Raw genomic sequence first — 26,887 nt, 5'->3', positions numbered from 1 at the left:
TGAGTAAATACTAATTTAAATGCATACAGATGTTTAAAGTTGGACTTACTTAAAGAGTACATGTTCTTAGATATTTGCAGTGTTGTAATTTGTCAGGTCATATTTATAATGAAATCCAAAATACCATTTTACACATCAATGAACTGAGTAACTTCACAATGAGTCGTCGTTTAATAGACATGGATTAGAGATATCTAAACTTAAAATTTGATCTCTGCTTTACGTTTCTGATATTGAACAATAATGCATCTTGATTTATTTTACACGCACTACATTAAATGAGAAACGTATTTCGGTTTGTCGAATGGAGTTCTCTGAGGAGTAATTTTAAATGTTGTTCAAAAAATGGATACAGACCAAATGATTGAATGATTTGATTTTAATGAGTAACATTTTGCGTTTTTTGTTGTTTCAGATTGTAGCTTATATTTGGTGTAAACGTTTGTGTTGAAAGTGTATAATGTGTGAAAAGCGCATTAAATAATGAATTACATCTTTATGACGATGAATTGGCACATGGCTTGAACCTGGCGATAAACTTCAGATAATATTAGCTAATCTTTTCTCAAATGGTCTCAAGCCGTCAGTGCCCTGCAGAAGATCAAGGGCTTTGCTTGGCGTCAGAGAGCGCCAGACCTTTTGACTTAAAGGCCAGGAAGACATCCGCACAGAGCAATCAGAGTGGAAGTGTGTAAATGCTTTTATAAATAAAGAAATCACAGCAATCAATGAAATTAAATCACAATTCACTCAGTGAAATGTCGATTTTGGTTGGATTTGTCAGAAAGGTAAAAAATTAAAATTAAAAAGGTGACCTGTTACATTAAAGAAGGACGGAATAGATTGTAATTTAATGTACATCTTATTAACTAATATTTCACCAAACTATAATTCAAGATTCAAAATGTTATAGAGGAAGAGGAGCCTTGTCAGTTAAAAAGACTGCCATGAATATCAAATGTAAATCATGTTTTAAATAGATCATAGTGTCAGTAAAGCACTTAAGCCTCCTGAGTAGAAGAAAAGAGGTCAAAGGTTTCATCTTTTACCAGGTCAGGAAAAGCAGAGAGTGGTAAGACAAGAGCTCCTACGTGACTGTGGGATCCCTGCTGAGCCGTGTAACTGTCATTGGAGACCCATCGCAAATGTGTGAAAACCTTCAAGAAATGTGTTAGGCACCAGCTTTAAGCAAACTGTTGTAAAATGCAATATGGTATTAAGTGATACAGTGGTGGCAAGAACGATTAAGAGAGCTGTTGAGAATTCGAGCAGAGGTAAATATGCATAAATTAATTTCTATGTCTCCTCTTCTCTATTCTATTCTGCTTTAGATATTTGCTCTTTGAGCAGCCTGTTCCTATAACCTTGTGAGGATTAGCCTGACCTGAGGATGAAGTAAAGGTTAAGATGGGCAGAGCATACTCATCCCATCTCCCACATGGTTCACACATGGTCTTTACGTGGTCTGGCTCCATCCTATTATGTTCTCTCTCAAGCTTTCCGCAAAAAGAGGCAAGGGGCGAAAAGTATTCCCAGGTTCATGTGTTCATGTCACTTCAAATGAGGTTGAGGAAATGAAATAACCATAAATGTAAATATAAAACAACTGCATGAAAAGATACAGTGAATAGTTGGCCACTACAAGGAGGACCACGCTAACATCCTATAGTGCAGTGCAATACATTTTCGTACAGATATGAAAATAAAGCTGAAGCCAATAAATATATAAATGATCATGCTGCATAAATCTTGCCTGAGAGTGGAGCTGATGGCTAACGTTAACTCTCACAACTGAGTTGTTCAAGCTGGAGGGATGTGATTTGAATGATTGGCCTCCCTGAGGCAATGGAAGGTGACTCCTAGGTGGCTATCTGTAATCATTCATCCTCCTGGCAGGACCCAGATATTGTTTTTTAAAAAGGGCGGTGAACTGCTACCCCTAGCTGGGAATATTTTTTAGGAGGTAATGGAAGTACTTTGGGGAACTCCTAAACTTTACAGATATGCACTCTGCGGACACAATGCTGAACTGAAAGAATTCACCAGCAGAGACTGCATACAATCAGAAGTAGTGGTGAAATGGCCCTTTAAGTAGATACAGTGCAGGCCAGTAGCACAGGTGGCTGCTACTCACACCTAGCTAATCCCTGCTCAAATTGTCTCAAGACACCGATGATGTCAATATGAGCTGAGCACAGGGTGGACCATCAGCACTGGCAGCATGTGCTCCGTAGGGGCTTGTGTATTTTGTGTGCACTGCACTCTTAATCCTATCAAACTCACAGACATTATCTGTGTCCTCTCAGAATACAGATCACGATGTAACTGTTACTGACCAAGTTTACATTTTCAAATAGATAGCATACCTGCAAACAGAGATTACAGTTCTATGTATTATTATTTTTACACTGCAAATTGTATTTTTCCCCACCGTAAAGACACCTTTTTATACCAGTTCTGATAATTGTGTCGATTTTGATTTTGTTTGTTTTAATTTAAACAATTAAAAACAGTTTTTCCTTTTTATTGTCATCTCAAAGTGCTTCTCCTCCGTTCTAAAAGCAGTTAGATGAAGGAGCTTGGGTACCTGGTAATGATGACAGGAACCTCCCTTCTGCAGTGTTGTGGGCACTGGCTGATGGAAGAACAGGGGACAACATCTCCTGACTCCGCTGATATCACTTTGCAATCTCACAGTAACTGGAGCCTCTGGAACCTTGTTAAGAATACAACACTGACCTGGCTAACAAATATTCAAATGGAAAGATGGATGAGTAAAAGGGTCAAACTTAACAATAGCCAAGCACACAATCCTGTACAGTTGCTAAGAAATGACTGCTTGTCAGCGAAAAGCAGTTTCTGAATAGCTTTGAATTAAGATCATGTTATTTGAGTAGCCTGCTAGATACCAATGATCCGGTATTTAGTCACCCAATTTAAGTGCATTATAACATAAATAAATTACCATGTTTGTGTCCCCTCAAGTAACGTTGAGTCTCATCGCAAAGTGGCAGTTACTGAGGTTTTCCTGAGAATTAGCTCATAAGGTTTATTAAAATAAATATTACATCCTACAATATTGTATATAACAACTTGTATATACAATGAACAATTGCTGGTGTTATTAATGTATTCCAGTCATGGCACAATGGATATACTAATGACTAAATAAGGACTGACAACTCAATAACCATATCAAACATTCTGGGTTATTTTCTTACATTTGACAAATAAAAGATAATATTCTTCAAATAATCTATATACACCTCCTTTTAGGATGAGGATGAGGAATGAGTATACAAGGCATATTAATCCAACAGTAAAAACACAGGGCTTCCCAAATATTTGACACAAGAATTAACTCATTGTCCTCCCTGGCTCTGCACGGCAGTCTCCTCTACTATTGCTCAGTGCACTGTGCTGCACAGGCCTTTCCACCACACAGTGCTTTATGTCCTCAAACAGTTGGCAAGGCACAGGCACAGTGGAATCAGAGCCAGCCTCTGATTCAGGGTTAGGGTCAGGGTCAAAATCACAGCAAGCGCTGGAGTCAAAGCGAGTACCAGGATCAGTGCCAAGGCATAGATCTGATAAAACGCCAAAGTGAGAGTCCTCCTCAGAACCAGATGTCTGGTCTGTCTCTGAGCTTCCATCAGGAGACTCCTCTGCCTTTGCATCTGGGTCAGAGACCTGTCCTTCTTGACGCTCCTCAGCCTTCAGCCTCCTGCGGCTGATCAACTTCTGCAGCTGTAGCTTACTGGTGAAGAAGATGCCGCGCCAGCCCACAACAAGCGCAAGAGATGCCACCTCAGCCGACACTGTGTTGCAGCGCCGCTTCACGGCCTGCTCCCAAAACTCCTCTGACCCGCATAGCTGAGGGGCAGAAGTGATTGGTATAAGTAATATTACAGCAAACATAAGAGTTGATTTCCAACAATCTAACAATAGAATATTGTTGTCAGAAGACAAAATCTCTCTTTGTATTTTCTCTGGAACTCACCTCTCTGAACTTGCGTGACGTTCGTCCAAGCTGACCCACATCCTCTAGTTCTAGATGATTTATTATCCGCAGAAGTAAGGTGTCAGACAGCTGCTCCAGATAATCATAATGGCCTTGGCACAAAGCCTTGGTGTACTGCAAGATTCGACGGCCGAAAACCATACTGACCTCACCTGGGAAGAAGCCCATTATTTTACCTGTCATCCACATTCATGCATTCACATACAATATGCACAAGACACAATCCGAATATAAAGTGATAAATACCTAAGGCCATGTGCAATGCATTTCTGTACAGGTCTACTGTTGACAGAGCAATGTAAAGAATACGCTATATGTAATCAGGACTTGTCAAAGCCAAAGTATTCAAGGAATTGTTAAATACGTATCCACTTTTTAATCTCTTTGCAAAACAGACTCAAACCTGAGAATATTCCTGGCACAAAGGAGGAACCACCGACAGTTTAGAGTTTACTTTTTTTTAGAGTGAACTCAAAAGCAGTGAGTGGTTTCTGTTTTAAGTACCCTTGCCATATACCAAAGTCAAAATATCTGCAATGAAAAAAGGTTTACTCGCTGTTATGCCCTTTTTCACAGCAGATTTTTTTGACTTGTCATAGTAGGAAAAGCACGATTGGTTATAAATAACAATAATCTGTTCTAGTCAAGTGTTCACGTAAACTATGACAGTTTGACAGCATGCACATTCAGCTAAACGGAATTCAGCCATCACTAACACCTGTGCCTTTCCCTATGAAAAGGCCTATTAGCATCTAATTATGGAGTTCATTGCATAAAAACCAAACAGTTGAGAGGTTATACGCGACTCTTGTGACGTGTTCAGCTCTAAATACGAAGTCCTTACTCTGCAGCCAAGTGTCGTCCAGGAAGTCCTGGTGAGGCTCCTTCAGCTCCCCGGGCTTTGAGTACCTGTCTACAGCTCTCGGAGATATCTTCCACCATCTCCAGATCACCTGGAAGTCAACATTGAACGTTTTATCTCGCTAACGCTACCGTTAATTTACCGTTAGGTCGCTAATTCAAGCATAACCGAGAGAAATTCTAACTAGTTTACTAAACCGCACCCTACTTATTAGATGGCAAACACATGTAGTTTTTACACAAAGTAATGAATCACAGTTCAAACATATCAATACTTACATCTGACTTGGTGACAGCAACATGATAATAATTCTTATTGGGTGGAGGCCCGTGTCCGGACGTCTCAAACAACGGGTCCGTTAGAAGGGACGCCATGTCAAAGTTTCTTTGTTGTCATGGCGCTCCGTCAACGGTGCTTTCTCAGTAGAAATAGACCCTGCAGTGAATTCTACCTTCATGGAGATTATAGTGTGCTAAACTTCTATAGTGTGCTAAACTTCTATAGTGTACTAAACTTTGGGTGTTTATTCGATCTTATCCTCATTTTGGAGTCTTGCTTCGTGATGTTATACTGAGATGTTTATAATATTCAGCCTACTCTCATTGACAAGTTAAATATACACAATATTAGTAACACTCATCAGCTTAGTCGTACCTAATAAACATCTAATATCCTCTCTGGTGGAATTATCAAAAGACATAGTTACACAAAGTCAAGATTGTAGTTAAAAATCTTTTAATTTATTTATACATATATTTATATATGTACACATTTTCTTACTTATTCTTGTCAAGACAAGAAACACATTGTCAAATTCATTGTTAGTCACTGGTGGCACAAATGAGACACTGGTTCAGTCCCAGGCTGATCCTGTAATGTAATAATCCCTAAATTAATCTGTTCCCTTTTCCCTTGCCTAAATTTAAAGCAAACTGAAAGAAGATTTGTACTCCTCCTCATCCTGCTCTTCACTCCATAAGCTTTTTAATAAGAAAGCAAATAAGAAGACAGATGTCAAGGGAGTGTAGTGAATACAACATAACTAACATTTCATAAATATTGTGTTTAAAGAGACCCTTTATACTTCACAAAGCATACTCTGCATAGATCTAAGTGTGCGGAGATCTCTTCTCTCAGTTTGAACTCTTTGATACTTCCAGCACCGTAGTTAAGATCAAGCCAGGTGGTTATCCTGCATGAATGTTTTGTTTAAAATGTTGGACACTTATTTGACTAGGCAGGGTCTGGTAAACCTGGCATATCCCCGTCAAGAGGACAAGTCACCCACAACCATTTGAAGAACTACTGCACTTATTTTGACGCAACCCAATTTGGGTCACACACACAACCCTGAAGCTTTCTTAAGTCTTTCCTTTTGTCTTCACCATATTCCTATCTTATATCATATAGCGTATATCTGAAAGCAGAAGAGAGGTCACTTAAAGAATATTTAACAATTTACCAATATTTATAGATTAGGAGGGGTAACAGGAGATAGAAATACTCTCTTCTCTTTCCACCATTTGTGCTCTGGTAGACATGTCTGTCCCTTTAGGTGGTGGCCTAAAACAATCTGAAATCTATGCTGGCTACATATTCAAGGAGGTGACCCTGGTTTCAAATTGTAAAAAAAGCCCCGACCCTTTTTTCCCCACTATTTCACATATATTGGCAATAATAATAAAAGGATGTCTAATAGCCCAGGATCAATGCTGTATCCCATCCACCTGCTTGGGATATTACTCTAATTTAACCATACACGGTTTGGGTTACAGGCAACTTGTAAGTTAATAAAAGGACAGTTTTGCACTTTAGTTCCAGTAAAAGCACAATGATGCTAAAATAACAAAAATAAATCCCTTTTGAAAATGACATACCTGCATCATCATGGTTGCTTCAAACCAGAGAGCGTGGATTTGATTACAACCAGAGGATAATCTTAATATGATTTTACCTACGTAGATAGTTTGTAGTGGGTTTCCACAAGGTGTGTGTATACTCAGCCTTTGTTATACATAACATGTACTTAATTGTGATTACAAATAATGATATGCACAGAGCTTACAGTCATAAACAAAAAAAATAAAAAGCATATAATGTATTGTATATAGTCCAAACCGTACATTTCCCCCCATAACAGCCCCTTAGTCTTCAATATAGTCCTTTGTGTTCCTTCATAGTGTTGTAAACTTTTTTTTATGAAAAAAATAATATAAGAAATGCAAGTTCTTAAAAAAAGATGCACTGCCACTAATTGCATGACAGAAGGTATGAGTTGAATATGTGCTGCATGCTGCCCTCTGGTGGGAAAGACTGGGAGTTGTGCTACAGGAATGGGTTGGTTGAACCCCCTGAAGGGAATGACCCAACCGGGCCTCCAGCCTGAAAGGAGAGAGGTAATGAGAGTTAAGACACCAACAGAACTGAAACAATTATCTCTTCAAAATAAATGTTATAAACAGAGCGGTGAAATCAATCAGTACAGTTGTTTTCTTAAACTGATAAAGCCCCACACAGTACATCCTTTATTTCCTTCTTTAGCACAAAAAGTTGGGGAAACAAAAGGCAGCGCATGCTCACCATGAACGGGTTATTGGACATGCCAGGGCCAGCCATGGGCTGCCCAAAGGGCGTCATGGACGGCTTGTTCTGACCGTAGACTGGGAATGCAGGTCCTACGGGTGATACAGAGAAAGGGATTTACAGGTTGAGTCTGCTCTCTCCAGCAGTTAAGCAATGTGTAATGACAACATTTTATTGCAACCGTTATATCAACAGGCTGTAAAGAGCAGGCTGTAAAGAGTCAAAGATACACAGAACTAAATTATGAGGGACTAAAACAGTAAAAAGAAAAGCTAAGCCCAGCATGTCAGATTGCATTCAGGTGTGAATAGAGCTTTATGTCAGGTTTGTACACTGTGGTTCTGGTCCACAGCTTTGTACAGAGCAGAACCCTAAAGCTTTGTACCCTAAATGCAACCTTTTATCACTGTGCAGTAGCTGCCACTGATGCGTCTTACTTTTAACTAATTCCCAATACAGATGGTCATCATGTAGATAAAGAGAACATAAAATGCTGCACGTGGCCTGACTCACTGACAAGTACTGCACAGGAGGAACAGGGTAAGAGGCCACTAACCATTGGACTGAGGGTGGTAGGCCCCAGGTTGAGAGTAAAGGATGGGAGCCTGGCCGGGGAATTGCTGCTGGAAGTTTCCGCTGAAACTGGTCGGGAGGCAGTAGGAAGACGCGTTCCCAAAGCCGGCGGGCATGCTCATAGAGCCAGTGCCAAACGAGGCTATGAGACACACGCAGTGTGTGTACACAAATGCACGCACAAACACAAACACAAACACACACACACACACACAGAGGAGTAAATTCTACATTTGTTGGCAAACCACAAAGCTACTTGGCAATGTAACTGGGTTGCATCAAAGCAACAGAAACGTCTAATTAAAAATGTGCCTTGTTGAATACACTCAGCTTTAAATGCACACACACACCTGCAGCTGGAGCTCTGCCATTGGCCTGGAAAGGGTTGATGGCCATCTCCGGAGCAACAGCTGCAGCAACAAAGGGATTTGTGGATGGGACGGCTGGATGAAATGCAGGAGGAATTTGCTAAATGAGTCTTCAAGTTACGTGTATAAAAATGTACAGCTCTGAAAATATATTGTCACACTGTGTGCACCGCTGGAGTAGTAATCACAATAACCACCTCCAAAGCCAGGCTGCATGCTGGGTAACACAGGTGGATTCTGGGCTGGCGATGAACCAAATATGTTCCTGTAAAGAAATAAAAGAAATGTTTTTACGCCAGTTTAATGCATGCAGTACGCATGGCAGGCATTAATAAACCGTTAGAACGGATTCACTGATATTATGAACATTTTGCAGGCTTTTTTTTGTTTCAAACCAGCTGTGAAAGGAGTTCTTATAGACACATTTTCTTGGCGTCTACGTGATCAACGACATCCTTTCACCATGTGAGGAACATTATTCAACAACACACGTTACGCACTGAATTAATCAAATTCATGGATTATTCACACAGAAGTTTTCCAGGCTTTACAGGTGCACTTTGCAGGAAATGAACGGTTTCTCGCAAAAATGTATCGGCAGTGCTTTTACAATATTACTGTGTGTGTGTGTGTGTGTGTGTGTGTGTGTGTGTGTGTCTGCCCGTCTCTCACCCCGGCACACTGCTGCCTGAAGTAACAGAGGAGCTGAGCTTGTTGTCCAACTCAGCCAGAGCAGCATAGCGATCCTCTCTATGGTTGGACTGGGCAGGGATGGCACGAGACATAGATGGGATTGGCACACCTCCCCCTTTCAACAAATTTAGGAGAAAATGGAAGAAAAAAAACAACTCAAAGATCAAGTGTCACATCACGCACGCACGCACGCACGCTCATATAATAATGAGACAAAGAATTAACTAAATGATTCAGGGAAAAGCGTGAGGAATTGAAAGGGTGTATTGGTCTGTGCCCAACATCACTAACAACTTATTATGTTTTAAGATTTTTAAAAAAAACTAAAATCTTATCCAAGAGAAATGGGCTTCCATCAAGTTTTCAACAGTAGTGATGAGCAGCACACGCTCTAAGCATCTCTAGCGGATTGCTGGATACAGAAAGAGCTCGACCAGTGGACACAGTGGGTAAGAAATTAAAAAACAAATACCGAGATGAGGGTGAGTGTGTGTGGATAGGGTGGAGGAAAGACAATGGAGGGGAGGGGGGTACCTGATGAAAAGGACTTTGAGGGGGGGGACGTGCTCAGGTGGGATGGAATTGTAGTGTTTCCAAATGCCTCAAAGTTGGCAAAGTTGGTATCTGAGTTACCCTGAGGTGCTGCAGCCATACACAAGGAAAAATGAACACATACAATGAATGTGGAAATAAAAACAATGGCAGGGCAATGCATGGGATGATGACAAACCAAAGGCTAAACACTGATAAATATCTGTATCGAGTGTGAATTTTGAAAGAAAGCTATCTTACCTGACTGGCTTGGAAAATGTGCAAAGTTGGCAAAGTTGGTGGAGCTGGAAGTTTGTGCGGATGGAGCAGCAAAGATGTCTCCTCCCAGTTCTGAGAGCAAGTCAAACTTCTTCTCCTGAGCGGCGCTGTGAGCCTGGGAACGACTGAGCGCTGGTGACTGGACAGTAGCCGGGAGGAGAAAAAAAAAAAAGAAAAAAAAAAAAAAAAAAAGAATTGAGAGTTAAAGCTTTTCTCCAACCAAATTCCAAAACCCATTCTAGATGCATATCTATAATGGACGAATGGAGCCTCAGTGTACATCTGTGTTACCTGGCGCAGTGGGGTCTTGTTGAGCTGCAGGGTCTTGAGGGGTTGGACTTCTGGGGTACTACCAGTGCTGCTGGCTGAGGAGCCAGACACGGAGGCCTGGACACTTGCTACTGTTCTTGCCTGGTCCGGAGGGACATACCTAGGCATCCATGAAATAACACCACCACATATGTAGAGGTAAAAATAGACACAGTACAGATAGGTAGGTAATCATTTGATTGAGCTGATTGGAATAAAAGGTAAATCTATTAATCAAATGGGACCTTCCTTCACAAAGCAAATGTGCTCTCTTTCCACTAACACTGCAGTAAAAGAGGAAAGTGATAATGAAGAGCTATCAAACTAAAACATGTGGTTAACCAAATCCATAACTGCAACATGTCTTTTGACAAAGGCAGCACTTCCCTCTCAGCACTCTTTGTTTGCATCACAGCTAATACTGCCAGCATTGTTGAATGTCCTGCAGGACTTTTGACTTTTTAGCACTCACTCCAGCATTTACCACCTTTGAGTTACACAAATTAAGACTGGATGCACATAAGTATAAATCATCAATTTACCATTTATTCAATGGATAAACTGAAATAATGTCATGACAAAACAAAACAAAATATATCAAACAAACAAAAAAAATCTTTAAGTTTATGTTACCATCTTTTCTTTTCATATTTTTCCTGAAGGAACTCTTTTACTTTCTGTGGTTCTCGGAAATCTGGAACAACTAATGTCCTGTCGTCATAGAGGCCCAACCAGATGTGTTTACAGACCTACAGGGGGGGCAGAGGAATGAGGAGAGTGGGAGGTAAGGAGAGGATTGGGGTGGGGGTGGTGGCCGAGCCGGGAGAGAGGTGAGAGAAAGTAAAAGGGAAGGGAAGGGGGGGAGGGGATGACAAGAAATGGGAGGAGAAACAAAGTGGGGAGAGAGGAAAGCCAATAAAGTTGACTATGCAGGGTTCAGAAAAATGCCACGATGCTTTAGAATGACTTTACAAATATTGTTTAACGATGTGGAATACGGTGCGGATTCCTTGGTTGTACAGTGTGCACTGTGCTTGATACCTCATTGCTGTGTTTCTGTAGAAACTCAATTTCCTGATGTGTGAATGTGGTCATAGAGATGGACTTTACTCGGTGTGGGGGGTTCAGTCCTCGCCTGTGGGTGGAGGAGGCATTTGTTAGCTTAGGAACAAGAGACGCAGGATGCAACCCCAGTGCTGTTCATGTGATACGAGATGAGCAAACAAGAACCACAACCACACATATATTGATATGTTTTCCCGTATGACTTCTTTATTTTTGCTACTTAGAAAATAAGTGCAAGTGTAAGCATTTGACAGACAGGTATTTACGACTAGTTAAATATTTTTAAAGATCATACATTTTGCCTTTTTGGTTTAAATCTCAAGGTATGTAATTGTGAATATGAATTCCCCAACACCAAAATATAAAGCACACGTTAATCAAGAAATATTTGTGACTGTAAATTGATTTAGAAATGATCAAGACCTAATTGCAAACGGCCGATATTGTGCTCAGTGTTATTAGTGACAGATGGAGTCTACTACACGCATTTATAGTGTTAGTTTCAGTAAAAGCTGAAAACCAAATACACTTCTTTAAGTTTCAATGTTTAAAACCAGTGAATCACGGTGAATGTAAGTACAACCTGTTTTAGGAGATCACGTAATGAGCCAAATTAAAATCATGTCAATCAAGGTGTAACAACAGACATACTTGGTCAGTTTTCTCACAAAAACTAAATCATGAAGGCAAAGGACCTTAGATCTGTCAAGATTATCGAATCTCTGCTTCTTTATATACTACAAAATCACATGTTAGTGTCTTTATGGGCCTTTATCCTTAGACTCAACATATGAGGGTCCGGATGAGCTTTATTGTGAAGATGGGAGACACGGTGCAGTCAACAACTGTTGCTGCTTTATGGCGGATTGGCAAAGATAAAACCTCTGTTGTAAAAATGACTCCACAGCTGGGTCAATGTTTGCCATAAGGGGATGTGGGTTCTATGGCTTGGTGACACCAATACACATCCAACCATCACCACCATGAAGGCCTGTGATGGCAGCATCATGCTGTGGGGATGGCTGCTGCAGGCCATGGAAGGTTTGTTGGGGTTGAGGATCAAATAAAGTCTGACACTCAAGACACATTCCTGGAGGAAAACCTGAAGTAATGTATACCAGGAATGGCTGAAAACCAACAATGTTAATGTCCTGATGGGGCCAAGTCAGCGTCCAGATCTCCATCCAAACCAGAATACATAGACTCATGGCTGAAACTGTTGCCAAAGGAGCCTCAACTAACACTGATTTCAACAGGATGAATACTTGTGTAATCATCAACACATTGTGATTTCATTAAGTAAAATAATATATATATACTTTTTTTTTTTTTTTTAAGTATTGCATTTTAAAACTGATGCACTGTCCATGCATTCAAAAGTTGTAGTTATTTAACCAATTTCAATTTTTCTTGTTGACATAGTACTGTCCTTATTCTGTGCAGTTTAATAATGGATTTGGGCAAAGACTCGTTCAACTGGAAGGAATAACACACACTATGGTCTTATCAGTGTCATTTTAGCTAAAACGTTTTTTACGTTGAATAAACTATTTCATAACACAATACACACAACTAGCTCATAATTAAAAGGGTAAATACGTCACATATATACAGCTACAATGCACTGCCACACCTTCCATGACAAGAAAAACCCATGTAACATAGTGACTGACATGTTTGCCTCTGTAGCAACCTCGTTAATCAGGTTCATTACCTAAATCCTGGTTATGGTGTCATCAGACAGCAGCCAAGGACGACCCACTTCCCTACTTCGTCTTTCATCTCCCAAGCTGAGGGACCCACCCTGCTCCTGACTAGTAGCTGTATAAGGCTTATCTAGAGGTGTGTGTGTGTGTGTGTGTGTGTCACACCGTGTCGGAGTCTCAGCTGAAGTTCAACTAGAGGAGGTTCCCCCATGACGTGCTACTTTTAAATCAAATATGTGACTGTTAGGTATATGAACCTTTACGTTGGGCGTGCTAACCACGACCACACAGACAATAAGTCATTGAAAAACACCCCTCACTGCCTGCCTAAGTGTACGTGTAACATCACGTCGTCTCACATTGAAGTAAAGCTTTAAACAAACTTAACTGCCGTCACTACGTTACCCGGCCCAACCCAACGGCTGAGGGCAGAACCGACGTTACCTGTCCGGACTTTAACGCTAGCTAACGAGCTAACGGTACCGCCAAAGGCAGCTGTGGAACAGGACACATCCACGACCGACCGCTAACGTTACTGTTAACAACAAAGAAGACACTTTAGGCCAAAAAGAAACTCACAAGATCCCAGAGCAGGTGGTACAGACGAAGGAGCCCACTGTCATGTTGACATAGGTCGGGCCGCGCTGGTCGCAGTCGAAGCATTTCCTATTCGCGGGCAGGCTAGTCATCTCCCGGAGCATCTTCAAATGAGTCTCCTCTTGCTTTCGCTTCGCATTCGTCGCCATGGCTGAAAAAATAGCGGTCTGGTATCACCGGGGGGAGGAAGTTTTGGGACCGGGAGACAGTGAGGGTGTCTTCAGGGCAGACTAGTCGGATGCGGCAGCGGCCAGACACCTTCTGGCCCGGGGAGAGACTGGGCGACTGACAAACGCTTCTTCTTCTACACGACAAACAAAGTGTGAAACAAACCGGCTTCACAAGCACAAGCGCCACCTGTTGGTCTGGAATGACGCCTCGTAATTTCATTAAAAGCAACACTTGTTATTCGGAAATACATCAGAAAAAAGTATTTAAAAAACGGTGCTATAAAAACATACAGCACCCAAATCACACTTTGCATAAGAACATCAGACAAACACATTAACTTAAACAGTATTTTAATTAAAAATGGCCGACAGCATTACATTTGAAAACACAATATAAAACATATAGTATACTGTATTTTCAAAATACAAACTTTTTTATCACATGGTTTTTTTTATACATCTCGCTATCTCTTTTTAACTTGATCCCACTTTAGTGCACGTTTTAAAATTCAAGTCTTTGGTCTCTCCCTTGGCACGCTTTTCACAACAGGTGCTCATTGAATATCTAGTGATGAGACGTCCCCTGTCTCCAGTTTTGGCTTGGGGGAAGGACTCCATGACAGTGATCACACTGTTCTCTTTCATAGTCTACCGCCTGCTCTGCTTGTCTTGGTGGCTTTGCAGGAAACTGCTGGATACACTGAAAAACTGCTCAGTAAACTACATTGTTGCAGACACTGCTGCTAAGACCAGATCATTCCCATGTAGAGACAAAGACTTGAAGTCAGTGTTTTGCAAGACGCCTGTTTTAGCTTCTTCTAAATTATGAGGTGACTAGAATGCCCTTTGATAAGCAGAGTTTTCTTCCAATACAAAACCATGATTCAACATGTAAAGCTGCAGCCTCTGAAACTGTTGAAATTAGTCAATTATTTGTGTTACAGAAGATACGTTAGAAGAAGACGTTCTCATCAACACAGGAATGAAGCATTGATTTAAAAAAAGAAAATACCCTCATGGCAGAAATTCAAGATCTGGATCACATGATTGTCCGTTAATTGTTTGAGAAGTCTGGACAGGCAGACAGCTTAGAAAGTGTCTACAAATCTTCAAACTTGGATGGTGGAATGGTTCCGGCAGCGAGTGGGAGATGTTGGCGGCCTCATTTTGACTTTGGTCTCTTTCTGTTGCTGCTTAAAGGGTCTGCAGCTCCGACGGGCTAGAGGAAGAAAGACAACTATTCAGGCTAATCAGCACACCACATTTGGAACAACTGAAAATTATTTTTGTTTTCGGGTCATAACTGACTGCTTGAATAGAGTAAAAATCATGATTGATCCAATTATTTCAAAGATATTTTAAAATATTTTTTAAGTAAATTTAATCATTATAGCTTTCCTCCAATTTATCACCTTTAAATTAAAATATACATATTTTTGTAGGTGATTGTTATGTTGAGCTCACCTGCTCCCTCTTTCTGGTAACTCTAAAGAAGTCCTCCATACGACTCTGCTTGCTACGTCCTTCAGCCCTCTCCTTTTCCCTCTCCTCCCGCTTACTTTCCCGCGTCTGGCGGAACTTCTCCATTCGACGACGGACCCTGTCCTCCCTAGAAACATATCAACCCGTATTCAGTCACAACCGCCTTTAAAAGACACAGAGAAGCATGTGAAATAAGCAAAACGTACGTACTTAATGTATTTTACGTGACAGAGGAGCCCAACCAAGGCTTCTTCATCTGGCTCAGTCCAGGCCAGTTCAGGAGCGACCGTTTGTGACGCATCCAAGAATATCTTCTGTGCTTCTTTGTACCTCCAGAAATGTGGCACGGGATGGGTCTGAAAGGCAGCAGATACTAGTGTCTTATCAGATCTTACACTACAAAACAGAATGAAAAACACCGAACACTGGTTGTCCATGTAGTACCTTTCTGTTGATATGCAAAACCACGTTCTCAATAGTACGGTGCTTCTGGATCAATGTCAGAGCTCTCTTTGGACCCAAACCGGCTATCTTGTCACAGTAGTCACAGCCCAACAAAATGCACAAGTCGACAAACTGGTGGAAGAAAATAGCAAAAGAAGGAAAGTTTGAGGACTTGTTTGTAGTATTTCTGTGAAGCAGTATTATGAATTATGATATATTTATTATTGTTATATGCTTTGAAAGACATCTTAAAAGTTTCAGTCTCACCTCCTCGTGACTAATTTGGAGTGTCTCTAACAGCTTGGTTAAAGAATATTCCACAACCTCACTGTGAAGAAGAAGAAGAAGAAGAAGAAGAAGAAGAAGAAGAACATAGATCAACGTTAGATCAGTTTAGAAAACCCACAGTCCGCCTTCAGCTTGTGGGAGAAAAATGTGTTTGTGTCTTGAAATATATTTGTGTAAAATCAATCATATCCATAATTTGAAATGTATCCATGTACAGTATGTTCACATTCATACTGTGATATTGGCCTGTATCATTGTCATATGTTATTTATTCACGACACTGAGACAGGGAGTCTAGTATGGCGGCCTTGGAGCTCGGATGATGATAGAGGGGGGATGACGAAGATAAACAAGTAGGGCAAGATTTGTAACGGAGGGAAAAGACAAGAGCCGGTCGTTGTGACGGGCGGCCAGAGGCGAAATCAGGAGAAGACGAGTGGGGAAGGAGACTGTGGTTCATCAAAAAAACCTTCTGTTATGACTTGTCCGAGGTACACAGTGTAACTTGTCTAGGGGAAAGTTCAGAAGAGGAGGAGGACATCTCCAAAGGGGGGGGGGGGGCGACTTTGGGTATAAAGTAATGTACAATGCTATTGTGAAGTTATTTGACTCTGGACAGCTCGGTTTTACTACCGGTTACTGAGCCAGCCGTTGGGTATTGAGTTTAACTTAAGTCATAAAGTCAAAGAAGTTGATCATCAACGGGAAAAAAAACACTACAAGCTAAAAGACATAGATTAGATTTTTGGAAATAAAGTGACACGAGGTAATCACTCGCAGTGCCATCGATACATCAACATTAGTTGAGGCTGACAGGATGATGTCTGACTACTGGATTCATAGCCTCAAGTGATGGCTGTGCATCAATACCACCACGGCTTACCAACTTCAGATCACCTTGTGTGAAGGGGAAACTCATACACACAAGATGTTGCATCTAAAAAACATCTAAAAGTGTTCATTAAAAAAATCTGACCACTGCTCGAACAAAAGACTTTCTGAATCATTCAGTAGAACACTGAGGCATCTTTAGTCGCTAACTGAATGAGCTTCTGAGTCTGTTAGAAACACAGAGTAATGGATTGATGTTCTTTCAAGTCTTGGACGTCAGAGGTTCTGAAGAATACTTAAGCAAGCATGTAGGCCAAAGGCTTTTATTACATTGATATTAAACAATTAAATATCAATGTAAATTGCCAGCATAGCATGAATGTGTTTAAGACAAAGGAATGGATTAAAACATAAGACAACTACAGTACAATCCTTAACGTAACACATTAACTGTACAGTTCATACCTGTCCCTGTTGGCGTTTAGCTGGCGAATGAGAATATTGGCTCCAAATGGCAGTGTGTCCATGTCCTCTGATGCCACAGCGTCCACAGTCCCCTCTCTCACCAGCCGGGCGCACAGCGCCTCAGCATCCCCTGGAGCCTGGAGCAACAAACAGAGAGAAAGAGAGGGAGATATGAATGAAAACGCATGAAGTGAATGAAGCTAGGACAGAGACAGTGAGAGAAATGTGAAGAAATATATTCAGCAGGTCGTACCTGGATGACAGGTACACCCAGAAGCTTCAGGACCTGGAGACAATCTCTGGTCTGGGCTGATGCTGCATGAGGCACAACAGTCAAGATCCACTTTAGAAGACTTGATGTTCAATTAATATTCCCAGTGTATATTTCTCCAGAATGTAATGAAGTCTACCACTAACATCTTGTATTTGTGTTGATGTACCTGCGCCTGTGAGGTTGGGTGACCTCAAACCAGCTGCCTCAGCTCGCTTCTCGAGCTGCAGGAAAAACAGGAGCTTTGATCAGCATTGGTGGAGTCATCTGTATTACACTACAGGTGTTAGCCGTCTGTATCATATCGCGCTGGCCCATTGAATTCACTTCCTCATTTTAGATATTTCTCCAGTCAACACATGTAAGGAGAGCAGTTCTACCGCCAGATTAGCGTCCAGATTAGTCTCTCTCTGAGCAGTGACTTTACACACACCAGGGAGATGTGTTCAGTGGCATGTTGAGTCTAAAGATACAGTCTCAAAGGTGTCACTTACAACAGCTGTCTTTTCCTCTGGAGGCTTCCCGTCAAACACAAAGACTGGCTTTATATCATGTTCCAGGAAGGTGAGTGTGCGGAAGAAGAGACCTGTCAGAGGGCTACAGAGAAGAAATAAAGGACATTTCAGACAAATAAACTGGCCAAAGGGTAGAAACCCTGGTACATTGTTAAACATATTATTTTTAATTGTTGCTGATCGGAGAAAGAGGAAGTGCATGTAAAAAAAAGATCTACTTTCTTACTAGATTCAGTAAGACAGAATGGGTCACAGGTCATTAAGGAGCTCACTTTAGTGAAGGTATCGCAGCACGGAACTGGTTCATGACAATAGAGGTATCCAGTGCGATTACTTTTCCTGTGGGGGGGTAACACACCACCAGCATCATCAGCACCATATGACAAACAATATTCATGTCGTCATAAATGGCACGTCTATTATGTCCACTTGTTATTATGTCCACAATACATCAAGTACAGTACTTAAAATGGTTCTGCGAAGAACTCAACACATTTATTCCACTTTATATCAGAGAAAAATATTCCTATTCATTCAGTCTATTACGTAAATATGCAAACAATGTTACCGTACTTCAATTAAATGTCAGGATTTAAAAGTAAATATTTTGAACAGCAGTATTAATGCTTTGGCAGTGTTGCAGATTTGAGTGTATGTAGCTACATTAAATCATTATGATTAAGTAAAAGTAGTAATACCACAGGCCACAAATAATGTATCACGATTTTAAAAAAAAAGCTATAGTCAAAAAAGTGTCTGCTATAATTGGCAGCCGAAGTAAAAGTACTCATGCAGAACAGTTTAGTGTTTCAAATGTAGATATATTATTGAACCATTATTACTGACGGCATTCATGTTGTAACTGATATGTTTCAGTGAAGTAACGTTAGTAGTACTCCATAAGAGGATTTGTTGTGTAGTGTAATAGTTCTATAGTAAACAACAACGTTTGCTAACGTGAAGCCAACTGGTAGTCACGTGACTGTATGCTAACGTTAGCTGTTAGCAATCTCCGTCTGATGTTACGAAAAGATAAAACCGCGCAAGTAGAACAACGAGATTGATGCAAGATCGGCGGTGTTACCCGTGTAGTCACTGATGTCCTTTCTAGAAATAGCATCGGGAGCATTTCGGCGGATCAAATCGGCCAGTTTGGTGATCCCCATTGTGTTGACGGCACCACGGAGTCTTGTTATGGAGACATCCGGTAAGAGACAACAAAAACAGGTTGAGCTTGATCCAAATTAATCGCCGTTTGTAGAGGACCTTTGGTAGTATAAATTGACTTCTGATTTACTTTCACGATATCTCTCTCCAACGATGTCCAGTTAACATCCTCGGGACATCTTCCTGGTGCAGCACAGTATGGATGCACACCAGCTAATAGAGCAGTAGGGGTCAGCAATGTACAGAAACAGGGCTCTGGAGGAGTTGATCATTTATTAACAATGAATGTATTCATTTATTACAAGGACAGTAAAACACGTGACTTTGTTGATGTCTCGGCATTGCATGTGATGAATAAACCTCCATGAAAAACATTCTTGTATCATTATTGTAAAGTAATGACAGCAATATGTTATGTACATAGCCATCTATTACACATGATCACACTGACACTAGCTCTAAGATTTATATCACACTGTATGATGAATGAAATCACAGTCCATGCTTTTAGTCTTCTCGGTTAATGTCAGGTTAGTGGAAAACACATTCAAGTTCTCTGGAAAAACAAATTCAAACTTTGGAAACAGCATGGGGGGGGGGGGGGGAACATTATCATGGCACAGATAACATCCTTAGTACCCTACCCTTAGTATTTTTGTTTACACTTCATCAAGCTCATAACAGAATCCATAGACAAGTCACTGCCAAAGAGGTAAACAGACTACAACATTTACAACATTTACAACAATAGGCTATTCAAGTATTTTATACAAATGTGTTGTGTGATAGAAGAACTCAAAGGACATTCAGGGTAAATGTTACGGCATCTTTAGATTTAGTCTTCTTACTTTGACACTTCAATTTCAAACAAAAAAGACAGGTCAGGTCTGAAGCTTGCTCCTGTAACTAAAGTTCCAGCTCTGGGATTGGTTCCCAAAACATTTATCGCTCAAGTAAATCCTTGATTCCCTTCTAATGATTCTGTTCCTGAAGCTAAAAAGTCTCATTTACACATTTTGTTTACTCTCACAAAGATGATTGATGGTCGGCGTCACTGTAACATCGGTTGTTGCTGCGCATTTAATGAGCATTAAATAGTTGCAATCAGGAATTTTTGCACAAACAACCATCAGTGAGGTTTTACAATTCTTGCTGAATAATATGAGACACGGTTTTGCTACTTTAAACTGGCCCCCATATTGTTTTTTTTATCTGTACCACATTTAGTTTTACTAAATATAAGTGAACATCAGTGCAGTAATTGAGAGGTGGAGAATGTTTGGCAGTGATTCAGAGTCAGACAGCAACCTATGTCGAAGCTAATTTTAGCCAAATAAGGTAACTAGTAGTTTGTTTTTGCTGGAAAATAGCAACTTAGCTCACCACATCGAAGTAGTTGCTACCATTTTGCAAACATCCAGCTATAGTTTTATTGTGCTTTGTCCTGTTAGATGAATCTTTGAACGTGAGATATGCTAACTTCAGCTTTCCCTCTAGTTCTAGTGGTGTTGTACCCGACCAAAGCAAACTTGTAGTTTAATGAATACTAACAAATGTGATTTTTTTTGTAAATGGACCAAACATACGTATATCATCAGTTTTGAAAACTTTGGTTATGTTTTACTGCCTCAGGTTTTATCTTCAGCACTATGTTTGACATTTCTAAGTGAAATCCCAATATAGAATTTGCAATAGAAACGCAGGATTGTGGTGGAGGACATTTGCCGATGTTCTTGTAGTTTCCCGTGGTTGCCTTTAGATGTAGTAAAATCTCTGTATTTTAATGGTTGCACTTTTAACAAGGAGTTGCGTTGGCTTCCAGTGTTTTGGGAGGATCAGTCTTGCAAAAATCTTAGCGACGAAGCCAGATCCAGGAGTTAATTAGCCAGAATGCCACTGTAGCAGAATACAGGAACACTTCTCGCTTGGAGCGTTCTTTGTTTTCCTCCTCAAGCAGCTGCAGACGCCGGTTCAACTTCACAATCTGATGGACCACAAAAACAGTTTTTCTCCATTTAAAAAAAAAAGAAAAAGAAAAAAAAAAAAAGGTGAAAACAGCACTTGTACTGGGCCTGGGCAAGATTTGTATATACATAGAATTACCACTATTAAGTTTAAGGTATGCAAGACGATGTCAGAAAAACAACTTAAGTGACTATACAGACATGAAGAACCTGATGGAGCCCCTCCTATTTGATTTTTTCGTGAGATTATGCATCAAAAACAATCCTACATCAAACCACTTTACTACAGCCGCAACAGTGCTGTTAGTTTTAAAGAAAATCTTTTTCCACTTTCGTACTGGCTCATGGTAGTTTGATGATGATTAGTACTTGCAATTGTAATGCATTTGTTTATTTATATCAGAGTATCTAAAATCCTAGCTGTATCTTATCACTGGCTGCGTGCCAGCATCTTTGATATGGGATACATAAGATTGTTGTGTCAGCACGCCTTCACTGTACCATATCAGCTGTGATTTGTAGGTGTCTCCAGGACCATGTTTTGCCATGATGACACACAGACAGACTCACATAGTGAAAACAATACCAGCCACATGCTGTCGCAGCTGGTAAATACTCACAACAGGCACAGTATGCTCACCAGAGGAGAAGCACAAGAAGCACACAGTGACTCAGTCATGTAGGTGGGTGAGATATGTTACCTGTCGTCGTAGCGAGGAAGCGTCCACTAAGCCAGACTCGTCAGGGTTTATATCCAGAGCCAGGTCCAGGTGTGTCCTGTGGAGATCAATAAATCACAATTTAGAATAATGACAACAGTGACGTACTTTAAATGAGCTCAGAGCTACAGAAACTTTCCTGAAAGAGAACTTTTTCCAACACACATAAATTAACGTTCCTGACCATTTTTACATCACCTTAAACTATCTTCAATAGGTAAAAACATATACACTTGTTAAATACTTTATAAATGAGACCAAATAAATGCTTTTAGGTGGAGTCAACAGTCTTTTTTCCTCTCATCAGTAAAGCAAACAATGTACACTAGCCTTTCATATTAGATTCAATGTTATTAGTAGACTGCAATTATCAGAACAATACGAACATTCAGGCTCCCTCACATGGCTAAAAGGTGAACTGAATGAAGGCAAATCAATGTCAAAATCCGCAAGCACAAATGAGATCCGCGGTAGTGCGTGCAACTCAAACAGCCGTGTGCGTAAATTACTTTTGCGAGCGCTTTCACATCATTTCAGAACCATGGGCAGCTGTTTGTTCTGAGGAACTTTGTGAATAGAGTGACTTCTGAGAAATACAGGGACAAAGACAATAGAAATGACCTGCGGTGGCTGTCATCCATCACTTCGAGGACCTGCTGGTATGCCCGACGTGTTGTTGACTGGATATAAAACAGGAACCCCGTAGTCGTAAACAGGTTGATGTTAGCATCCTCAGGGGAACAGAGAGGGGGACACAACCGGACTGGGGGGGCAGAAGGGGAAGGGGTTACACTGGCAGAGAGGTAAGTGGGGAGAAACGGTAAAGAAATAAGATTTTTTTTGAAACAAACCAAGAGTGAAATAAGAATAACAGGTATTAAATTAAGAATGAAGAGGTAGCAGCGGTTGAGCACTGTAGATGTGTGCTCACCTTATATCACTTCTGACAATCTGACCGCTATGGCGGGCAGACATGTTCTCACTGGCACTGCGTTCCCTTCGAGACCGAGCATGAAAGTGGGCCTATGAATAGACACAAAAGGGTTAAAAGTGAAAAAGGTTACAACCTAACATGTTATTTTTTTTTGCTCCCTTTCAAATTAGCTAGTTTACATTACATGATTTCAGCGATGATTTTAGGAAATTTCCACCTTGAAATTTTATATTTTGTTTTTTACCAGATAAACTTAAAATCATCAGCTTCCCACTCTAACTTCACGGCCTTACACCTTTCTCAATCTAATCTGATTAATATTCAAGATGTTACTGCATCTACAATATTATAATTAATAAACTTACTGATATATACTATATTTACTGACCATACCACAAAAGTATTATTGTAGATGTAATTGCCATGTTTTATGACATTGAGTGTTTAACTACAGGCTGCTACCTTTCTATAGTTTTATAATGCGCATTATAGTGTAATAGGGCGCCAATATTAGGATCAGTGTCAAGTTCAGTAAATTAAATGAATTGTGATCGGAAAAATAAAAGGAAACCAAATAATAACCATGGTTTGACCAGTACCGCATGGATGGGAATGCTCTGTGAAGTGGCAGTTTGTTCAGTTTCAAGGGAGTCCAGTGGCTGCTCTGATAGAGTGAGGATACGTGGTGGGGCCTTCATGCTCAGAAGGTCCATGGGAGGGATGGATTGAATAAGGTCCAAGTCTCGTGGACGAGAAAATTGAGAGTCCCCATCATCACCTGTGGAGGAAGTGAGGAGGAGAGTGACAGTTAAATAAAAATGGTTGGTGGTAGAAGGTCACAATGATATTAAAACATTACAAAAGTGTGTTGCCCTTGGTGCACCTCATTTTCCAAATTCTATGCACAGTTTTGTGTATATGTGGGGTATTTTGTGCCATGCATCCTTTTAATCTTCTTGTCCTCACCAGCTACAATGATTCTCTCTGGCACCTGCATGAGAGCTGTGTGCATGGGGAGGAAATGCTGAAGTGACAGAGACCCTGTCTGGTTCTCTGAGGCCACCTTGAGGGTCTCAGGGATCCGCATGCGCTGGCTGATACCCTCTGTGTACTGCAATTCAAAATGGATGCGGTTCATCTCAGCCACCTCTGCAGAGGGGGAGGTGAATGGCCCACTCATCCAGCCTGTAGACACATCAAATGGAAGGAAACTTAACTCAACAAATAAAAAGGTAAGACTGGAGTGCAAGTTAAGACTGTAAACCTTTAAGCTACACTTCAGTGATGGCGCTATCACAGAGACAGTGTCAAATGTTCAATGATCACACCCAAGCTCATATCTGTGAGTCCTGGGTGTTCGCCATCTCTCTAATGTGAATGTCAATGGTCGGTCTGAAATGCCATCTAGATTTTCTGATAATAGTATAAAGCAGTAGCAGTATCAGTTACTAGTAACTAGTATGGCACATTTGACTAAAGCGCTGAGCACACACAAACAACAAAATAAAACAATATGTGCACATAATAGTATTTTAATAATTGTAGCACAACAGACAATTAAGTTAAGGTGTCAAGCTCAACTCAATCAAACGCAAAGGACAAGAGGTGGGTCTTCAGCAACGACTTCAATGTTTCTGTAGTCTGAGTAGTTATATATTATTTAAAATGACAAAGAATCACAACGTAACTCTCTAACCCGTGTGAAAGGGCATGTCCCGTAGGGACCAATTAAGCCCGACGACAGTGTGGAGGGTAAGGATATATCAAGGATATACAGTATCATAAATAATATATTAACTAGATACAACATTCAACATTATGTTACATGAAATGATTACAAATTGCATTAGATATAGCGGTTGTTGACATGGCTCCAATGTCAACGAATGAAAACCCACACAAGACGCCATATCTAGCATGTAGCTAATATCTAGCTAATGTTACTAGTGTGTGTAGCATTAGCTAATGTTATCTCTACCACAACACGCTAGCTAGGCAGCGCGCGGACTGTCTGCAGTAACGGGCAAGCAACCCAGGTAATGACATGGCTTTACTTTCTATGACTACCGTACTTACCGTTATGGTTTTAGCACCGAGGTTTAAAATGTCATGTGTCAAAACGCGGTTCGTTCTGTCTTAATAACAGCGTCAACCTGGACGGACGATGAGTAGAACCGGACACACCGCTTCTAGCTGGTGTGTTTGTGAACATCCGCCAGTAAAGATAACCCGCGTGTCCGCTGGGGCGGAGTTTATAATCCACACTGTCAGTCTGAGTCGCAGCAGCAGGCAGCACCCGGGTATTAAAACGAGCACACACAATTGTCACGCGCAAATTAGTTGTTTCGATAAAAACTGTTTTACATACAATGTAAATGTAATAGGCAATAAACCAACGGTAAATGCAACATTTCCTTTGTTGCAGAGAGAACAGTTTGGTCCGTGTACGTTTTGGAATTTAGTTTGACATTCAAACACATACAAACGATTTAAAAAGAATATATTTTACACAAATGTGACTTTCTATTTCTACGAACCAAACATTTCTTACTTCAAAAAGAGAAATATGGTTACTGAGGGAATGGAAATAAACGGCTTGCTTCATTCACAACAATTAAAGTGTTGTAAATGCATTTTATATGATCAGTGTTTAACGGTCTGATATGATAGTGTGACAAAGATGGCTAACCAAAAAGGTGCAAATGCTCCTGTCACTTAATGATTTGTGTGGCGTTATTTGGTCACTCTTTCACAGTTCAAACACTGTCCATGCACATGGTTCACTACCTGTAAATGAACAATGTGTCAGTGTAAGAACATCTGCATCTGATCCTGTGCTAAAGTTTGACCTTTTGCATTCTGGGTAATGACAGTGACTGTATGTCTACCAGTGACACTTGATGCAAAAATTCCATTTGTTCAGCAATTTTTTTTAGGACCACCAGGTTTTTGGGCTTTGTTGAAACAGCAAGATGCAGTATTCTGGTATGTGTGCAGTCAATAAGCAGATGTGTGTAATGTCAAACCTTTTTTTAGAAATAAAATCCACTGCAGCAAGCAGTTAATGGGCTAGTGCAAATGTTTTCACTGATCAGGTGCAGCACAAGAGCTAATATATAGCTATGCATGTGCTTATTAATGTCATTATAGCTTGTTTACTTTGTTTATTTGTGGTCTCTTATGGGATAATAAGACTCAGATAAAGACATTAAAATCATGTTATCCCATATCTGCTGAAATACAGCTTCAGGTTGGCCTGTTACTCTGCTTTGAATCGATTAAACACAAATGACCAGAAACACAATGTAGGTACAGTTTTTATGGTTTGATTTAATTAAACACATATTAGTTCCTTAAATGTTCACCGAGTGTTAGGCACAGTAATGACAGAAATTAAAAGTCCTAGCAAAGCTTAGAAATACAGTTCCCACAATTCCCACCTCCTTTAAACCCAATGCGCATGCGCCCTCCGGCTGGGGCCATTATTTTGTCCTCCTCAAGCTTCAAATGAACAACAGGCTAAGCGTTCCTTGAAATGAATTAAATATTAATAGACGGAAGGAGCATTATATCTTCTTATCCATCACCGCCGACATAAATGGAGTCTCTCGGTTAATAGGTTATTGTCTCGCCGGTCTCTTCAGTCCTCCGTTGGACTTGGAGGCCGAAAACAGAGCGCGGAGTGACAGCCCCGTTAAAGCCAGCAGATTGGGTGTTTATCTAGCTGGCTAGCCACCTAGCTAGCTTCCTAGACAGCTAAGAGGGGAGGAAGAACCCCGAAAGGAACCATTTGATAAGCTCTGAAAGGGGAGAGCCGTGGCTGTCCCTGTCCCGTCCAGCCTGCAGAGGGAATGGCACATCTTCGAGACATGCAGAACCAGGTACAGAAATCATCTTTTCACCAACTGTCACCTCCCTTCTTCTTGTCCAAGACAAGCCGAACACTCATGACTGTCAGGCTCTCCACGAATAGGTGCGTAGGGGTCTAAGCCATCAATGCAACGTGATGAAACCCACCATACACACATGTTTATTCATATATATATATAT

General features: G+C 40.7%; 5 protein-coding genes across 6 annotated transcripts in view; 1 reads left to right on the top strand and 4 right to left on the bottom strand.

Annotated features, from left to right (window-relative positions):
- Positions 1–3,289: 3,289 nt before the first annotated feature.
- Positions 3,290–5,536, bottom strand: fbxo36b (F-box protein 36b). Its single transcript, XM_031855241.1, has 4 exons — positions 5,162–5,536; positions 4,866–4,974; positions 4,001–4,173; positions 3,290–3,873 (listed from the first exon to the last, which is right to left on the bottom strand). The coding sequence occupies exons 1-4, from the start codon at positions 5,255–5,257 to the stop codon at positions 3,358–3,360; spliced, it is 894 nt and encodes a 297-aa protein (XP_031711101.1). The 5' UTR covers positions 5,258–5,536; the 3' UTR covers positions 3,290–3,357.
- Positions 5,537–5,605: 69 nt separating this feature from the next.
- On the bottom strand, positions 5,606–13,886 carry agfg1b (ArfGAP with FG repeats 1b). 2 transcript variants are annotated; one of them, XM_031855239.1, is made up of 12 exons: positions 13,570–13,886; positions 11,261–11,354; positions 10,853–10,968; positions 10,202–10,340; positions 9,893–10,049; positions 9,635–9,742; positions 9,080–9,215; positions 8,605–8,672; positions 8,390–8,482; positions 8,023–8,181; positions 7,464–7,558; positions 5,606–7,265 (listed from the first exon to the last, which is right to left on the bottom strand). In XM_031855239.1, the coding sequence occupies exons 1-12, from the start codon at positions 13,734–13,736 to the stop codon at positions 7,209–7,211; spliced, it is 1,389 nt and encodes a 462-aa protein (XP_031711099.1). In that variant the 5' UTR covers positions 13,737–13,886; the 3' UTR covers positions 5,606–7,208. The 2 variants fall into 2 exon arrangements, with proteins under 2 accessions (XP_031711099.1, XP_031711100.1); XM_031855240.1 differs by lacking the exon at positions 9,635–9,742 and having other exon boundaries at positions 13,570–13,885.
- A 271-nt stretch (positions 13,887–14,157) lies between these two features.
- LOC116387800 (probable flap endonuclease 1 homolog) lies at positions 14,158–19,823 on the bottom strand. Its single transcript, XM_031855187.1, has 11 exons — positions 19,138–19,823; positions 18,326–18,392; positions 18,033–18,135; positions 17,708–17,762; positions 17,521–17,582; positions 17,268–17,404; positions 15,951–16,011; positions 15,684–15,815; positions 15,450–15,595; positions 15,222–15,366; positions 14,158–14,976 (listed from the first exon to the last, which is right to left on the bottom strand). Exons 1-11 carry the CDS (start codon positions 19,217–19,219, stop codon positions 14,920–14,922), a joined length of 1,047 nt encoding a protein of 348 aa, XP_031711047.1. The 5' UTR covers positions 19,220–19,823; the 3' UTR covers positions 14,158–14,919.
- Positions 19,824–20,350: 527 nt separating this feature from the next.
- On the bottom strand, positions 20,351–25,024 carry LOC116387801 (mitochondrial fission factor homolog A-like). The gene is made up of 7 exons (XM_031855189.1): positions 24,914–25,024; positions 23,804–24,022; positions 23,437–23,615; positions 22,835–22,926; positions 22,525–22,695; positions 21,886–21,961; positions 20,351–21,204 (listed from the first exon to the last, which is right to left on the bottom strand). Exons 2-7 carry the CDS (start codon positions 24,015–24,017, stop codon positions 21,073–21,075), a joined length of 864 nt encoding a protein of 287 aa, XP_031711049.1. The 5' UTR covers positions 24,018–24,022; positions 24,914–25,024; the 3' UTR covers positions 20,351–21,072.
- A 1,286-nt stretch (positions 25,025–26,310) lies between these two features.
- Positions 26,311–26,887, top strand: part of stk25b (serine/threonine kinase 25b) — a 6,662-nt gene continuing 6,085 nt past the window's right edge. Inside the window, exon 1 of the mRNA XM_031854818.1 lies at positions 26,311–26,718. Coding sequence (XP_031710678.1) covers positions 26,689–26,718 — 30 coding nt within the window. The 5' untranslated portion in view covers positions 26,311–26,688. The remainder of the gene's footprint in view (positions 26,719–26,887) is intronic.

Source organism: Anarrhichthys ocellatus, unplaced genomic scaffold, assembly GCF_004355925.1.
Source record: "Anarrhichthys ocellatus isolate YVR2014 unplaced genomic scaffold, GSC_Weel_1.0 scaffold15, whole genome shotgun sequence".
Taxonomy (NCBI): Eukaryota; Metazoa; Chordata; class Actinopteri; order Perciformes; family Anarhichadidae; genus Anarrhichthys; species Anarrhichthys ocellatus.
This window is presented reverse-complemented; position numbering and strand designations above follow the sequence as displayed.

What these genes read in the sequence shown, in the direction of transcription:
- fbxo36b (XM_031855241.1), bottom strand. Translation starts at nt 5,257, where the DNA reads ATGGCGTCCCTTCTAACGGACCCGTTGTTTGAGACGTCCGGACACGGG. An exon ending in TTGCTGTCACCAAGTCAGAT is followed by an intron (nt 4,975 to 5,161) that starts GTAAGTATTGAT and finishes GTTGACTTCCAG; the next exon opens with GTGATCTGGAGATGGTGGAA. An exon ending in GGACGACACTTGGCTGCAGA is followed by an intron (nt 4,174 to 4,865) that starts GTAAGGACTTCG and finishes GCTTCTTCCCAG; the next exon opens with GTGAGGTCAGTATGGTTTTC.
- agfg1b (XM_031855239.1), bottom strand. Translation starts at nt 13,736, where the DNA reads ATGGCGACGAATGCGAAGCGAAAGCAAGAGGAGACTCATTTGAAGATG. An exon ending in ACATTTTCCAAGCCAGTCAG is followed by an intron (nt 9,743 to 9,892) that starts GTAAGATAGCTT and finishes GTATGGCTGCAG; the next exon opens with CACCTCAGGGTAACTCAGAT. An exon ending in TGTCCAATAACCCGTTCATG is followed by an intron (nt 7,266 to 7,463) that starts GTGAGCATGCGC and finishes CTCTCCTTTCAG; the next exon opens with GCTGGAGGCCCGGTTGGGTC.
- LOC116387800 (XM_031855187.1), bottom strand. Translation starts at nt 19,219, where the DNA reads ATGGGGATCACCAAACTGGCCGATTTGATCCGCCGAAATGCTCCCGAT. An exon ending in CAGAGGAAAAGACAGCTGTT is followed by an intron (nt 17,763 to 18,032) that starts GTAAGTGACACC and finishes TTTTTCCTGCAG; the next exon opens with CTCGAGAAGCGAGCTGAGGC. An exon ending in CTAAACGCCAACAGGGACAG is followed by an intron (nt 16,012 to 17,267) that starts GTATGAACTGTA and finishes TCTTCTTCACAG; the next exon opens with TGAGGTTGTGGAATATTCTT.
- LOC116387801 (XM_031855189.1), bottom strand. Translation starts at nt 24,017, where the DNA reads ATGAGTGGGCCATTCACCTCCCCCTCTGCAGAGGTGGCTGAGATGAAC. An exon ending in AGAGAGAATCATTGTAGCTG is followed by an intron (nt 23,616 to 23,803) that starts GTGAGGACAAGA and finishes CTTCCTCCACAG; the next exon opens with GTGATGATGGGGACTCTCAA. An exon ending in CTTCCTCGCTACGACGACAG is followed by an intron (nt 21,205 to 21,885) that starts GTAACATATCTC and finishes GTGGTCCATCAG; the next exon opens with ATTGTGAAGTTGAACCGGCG.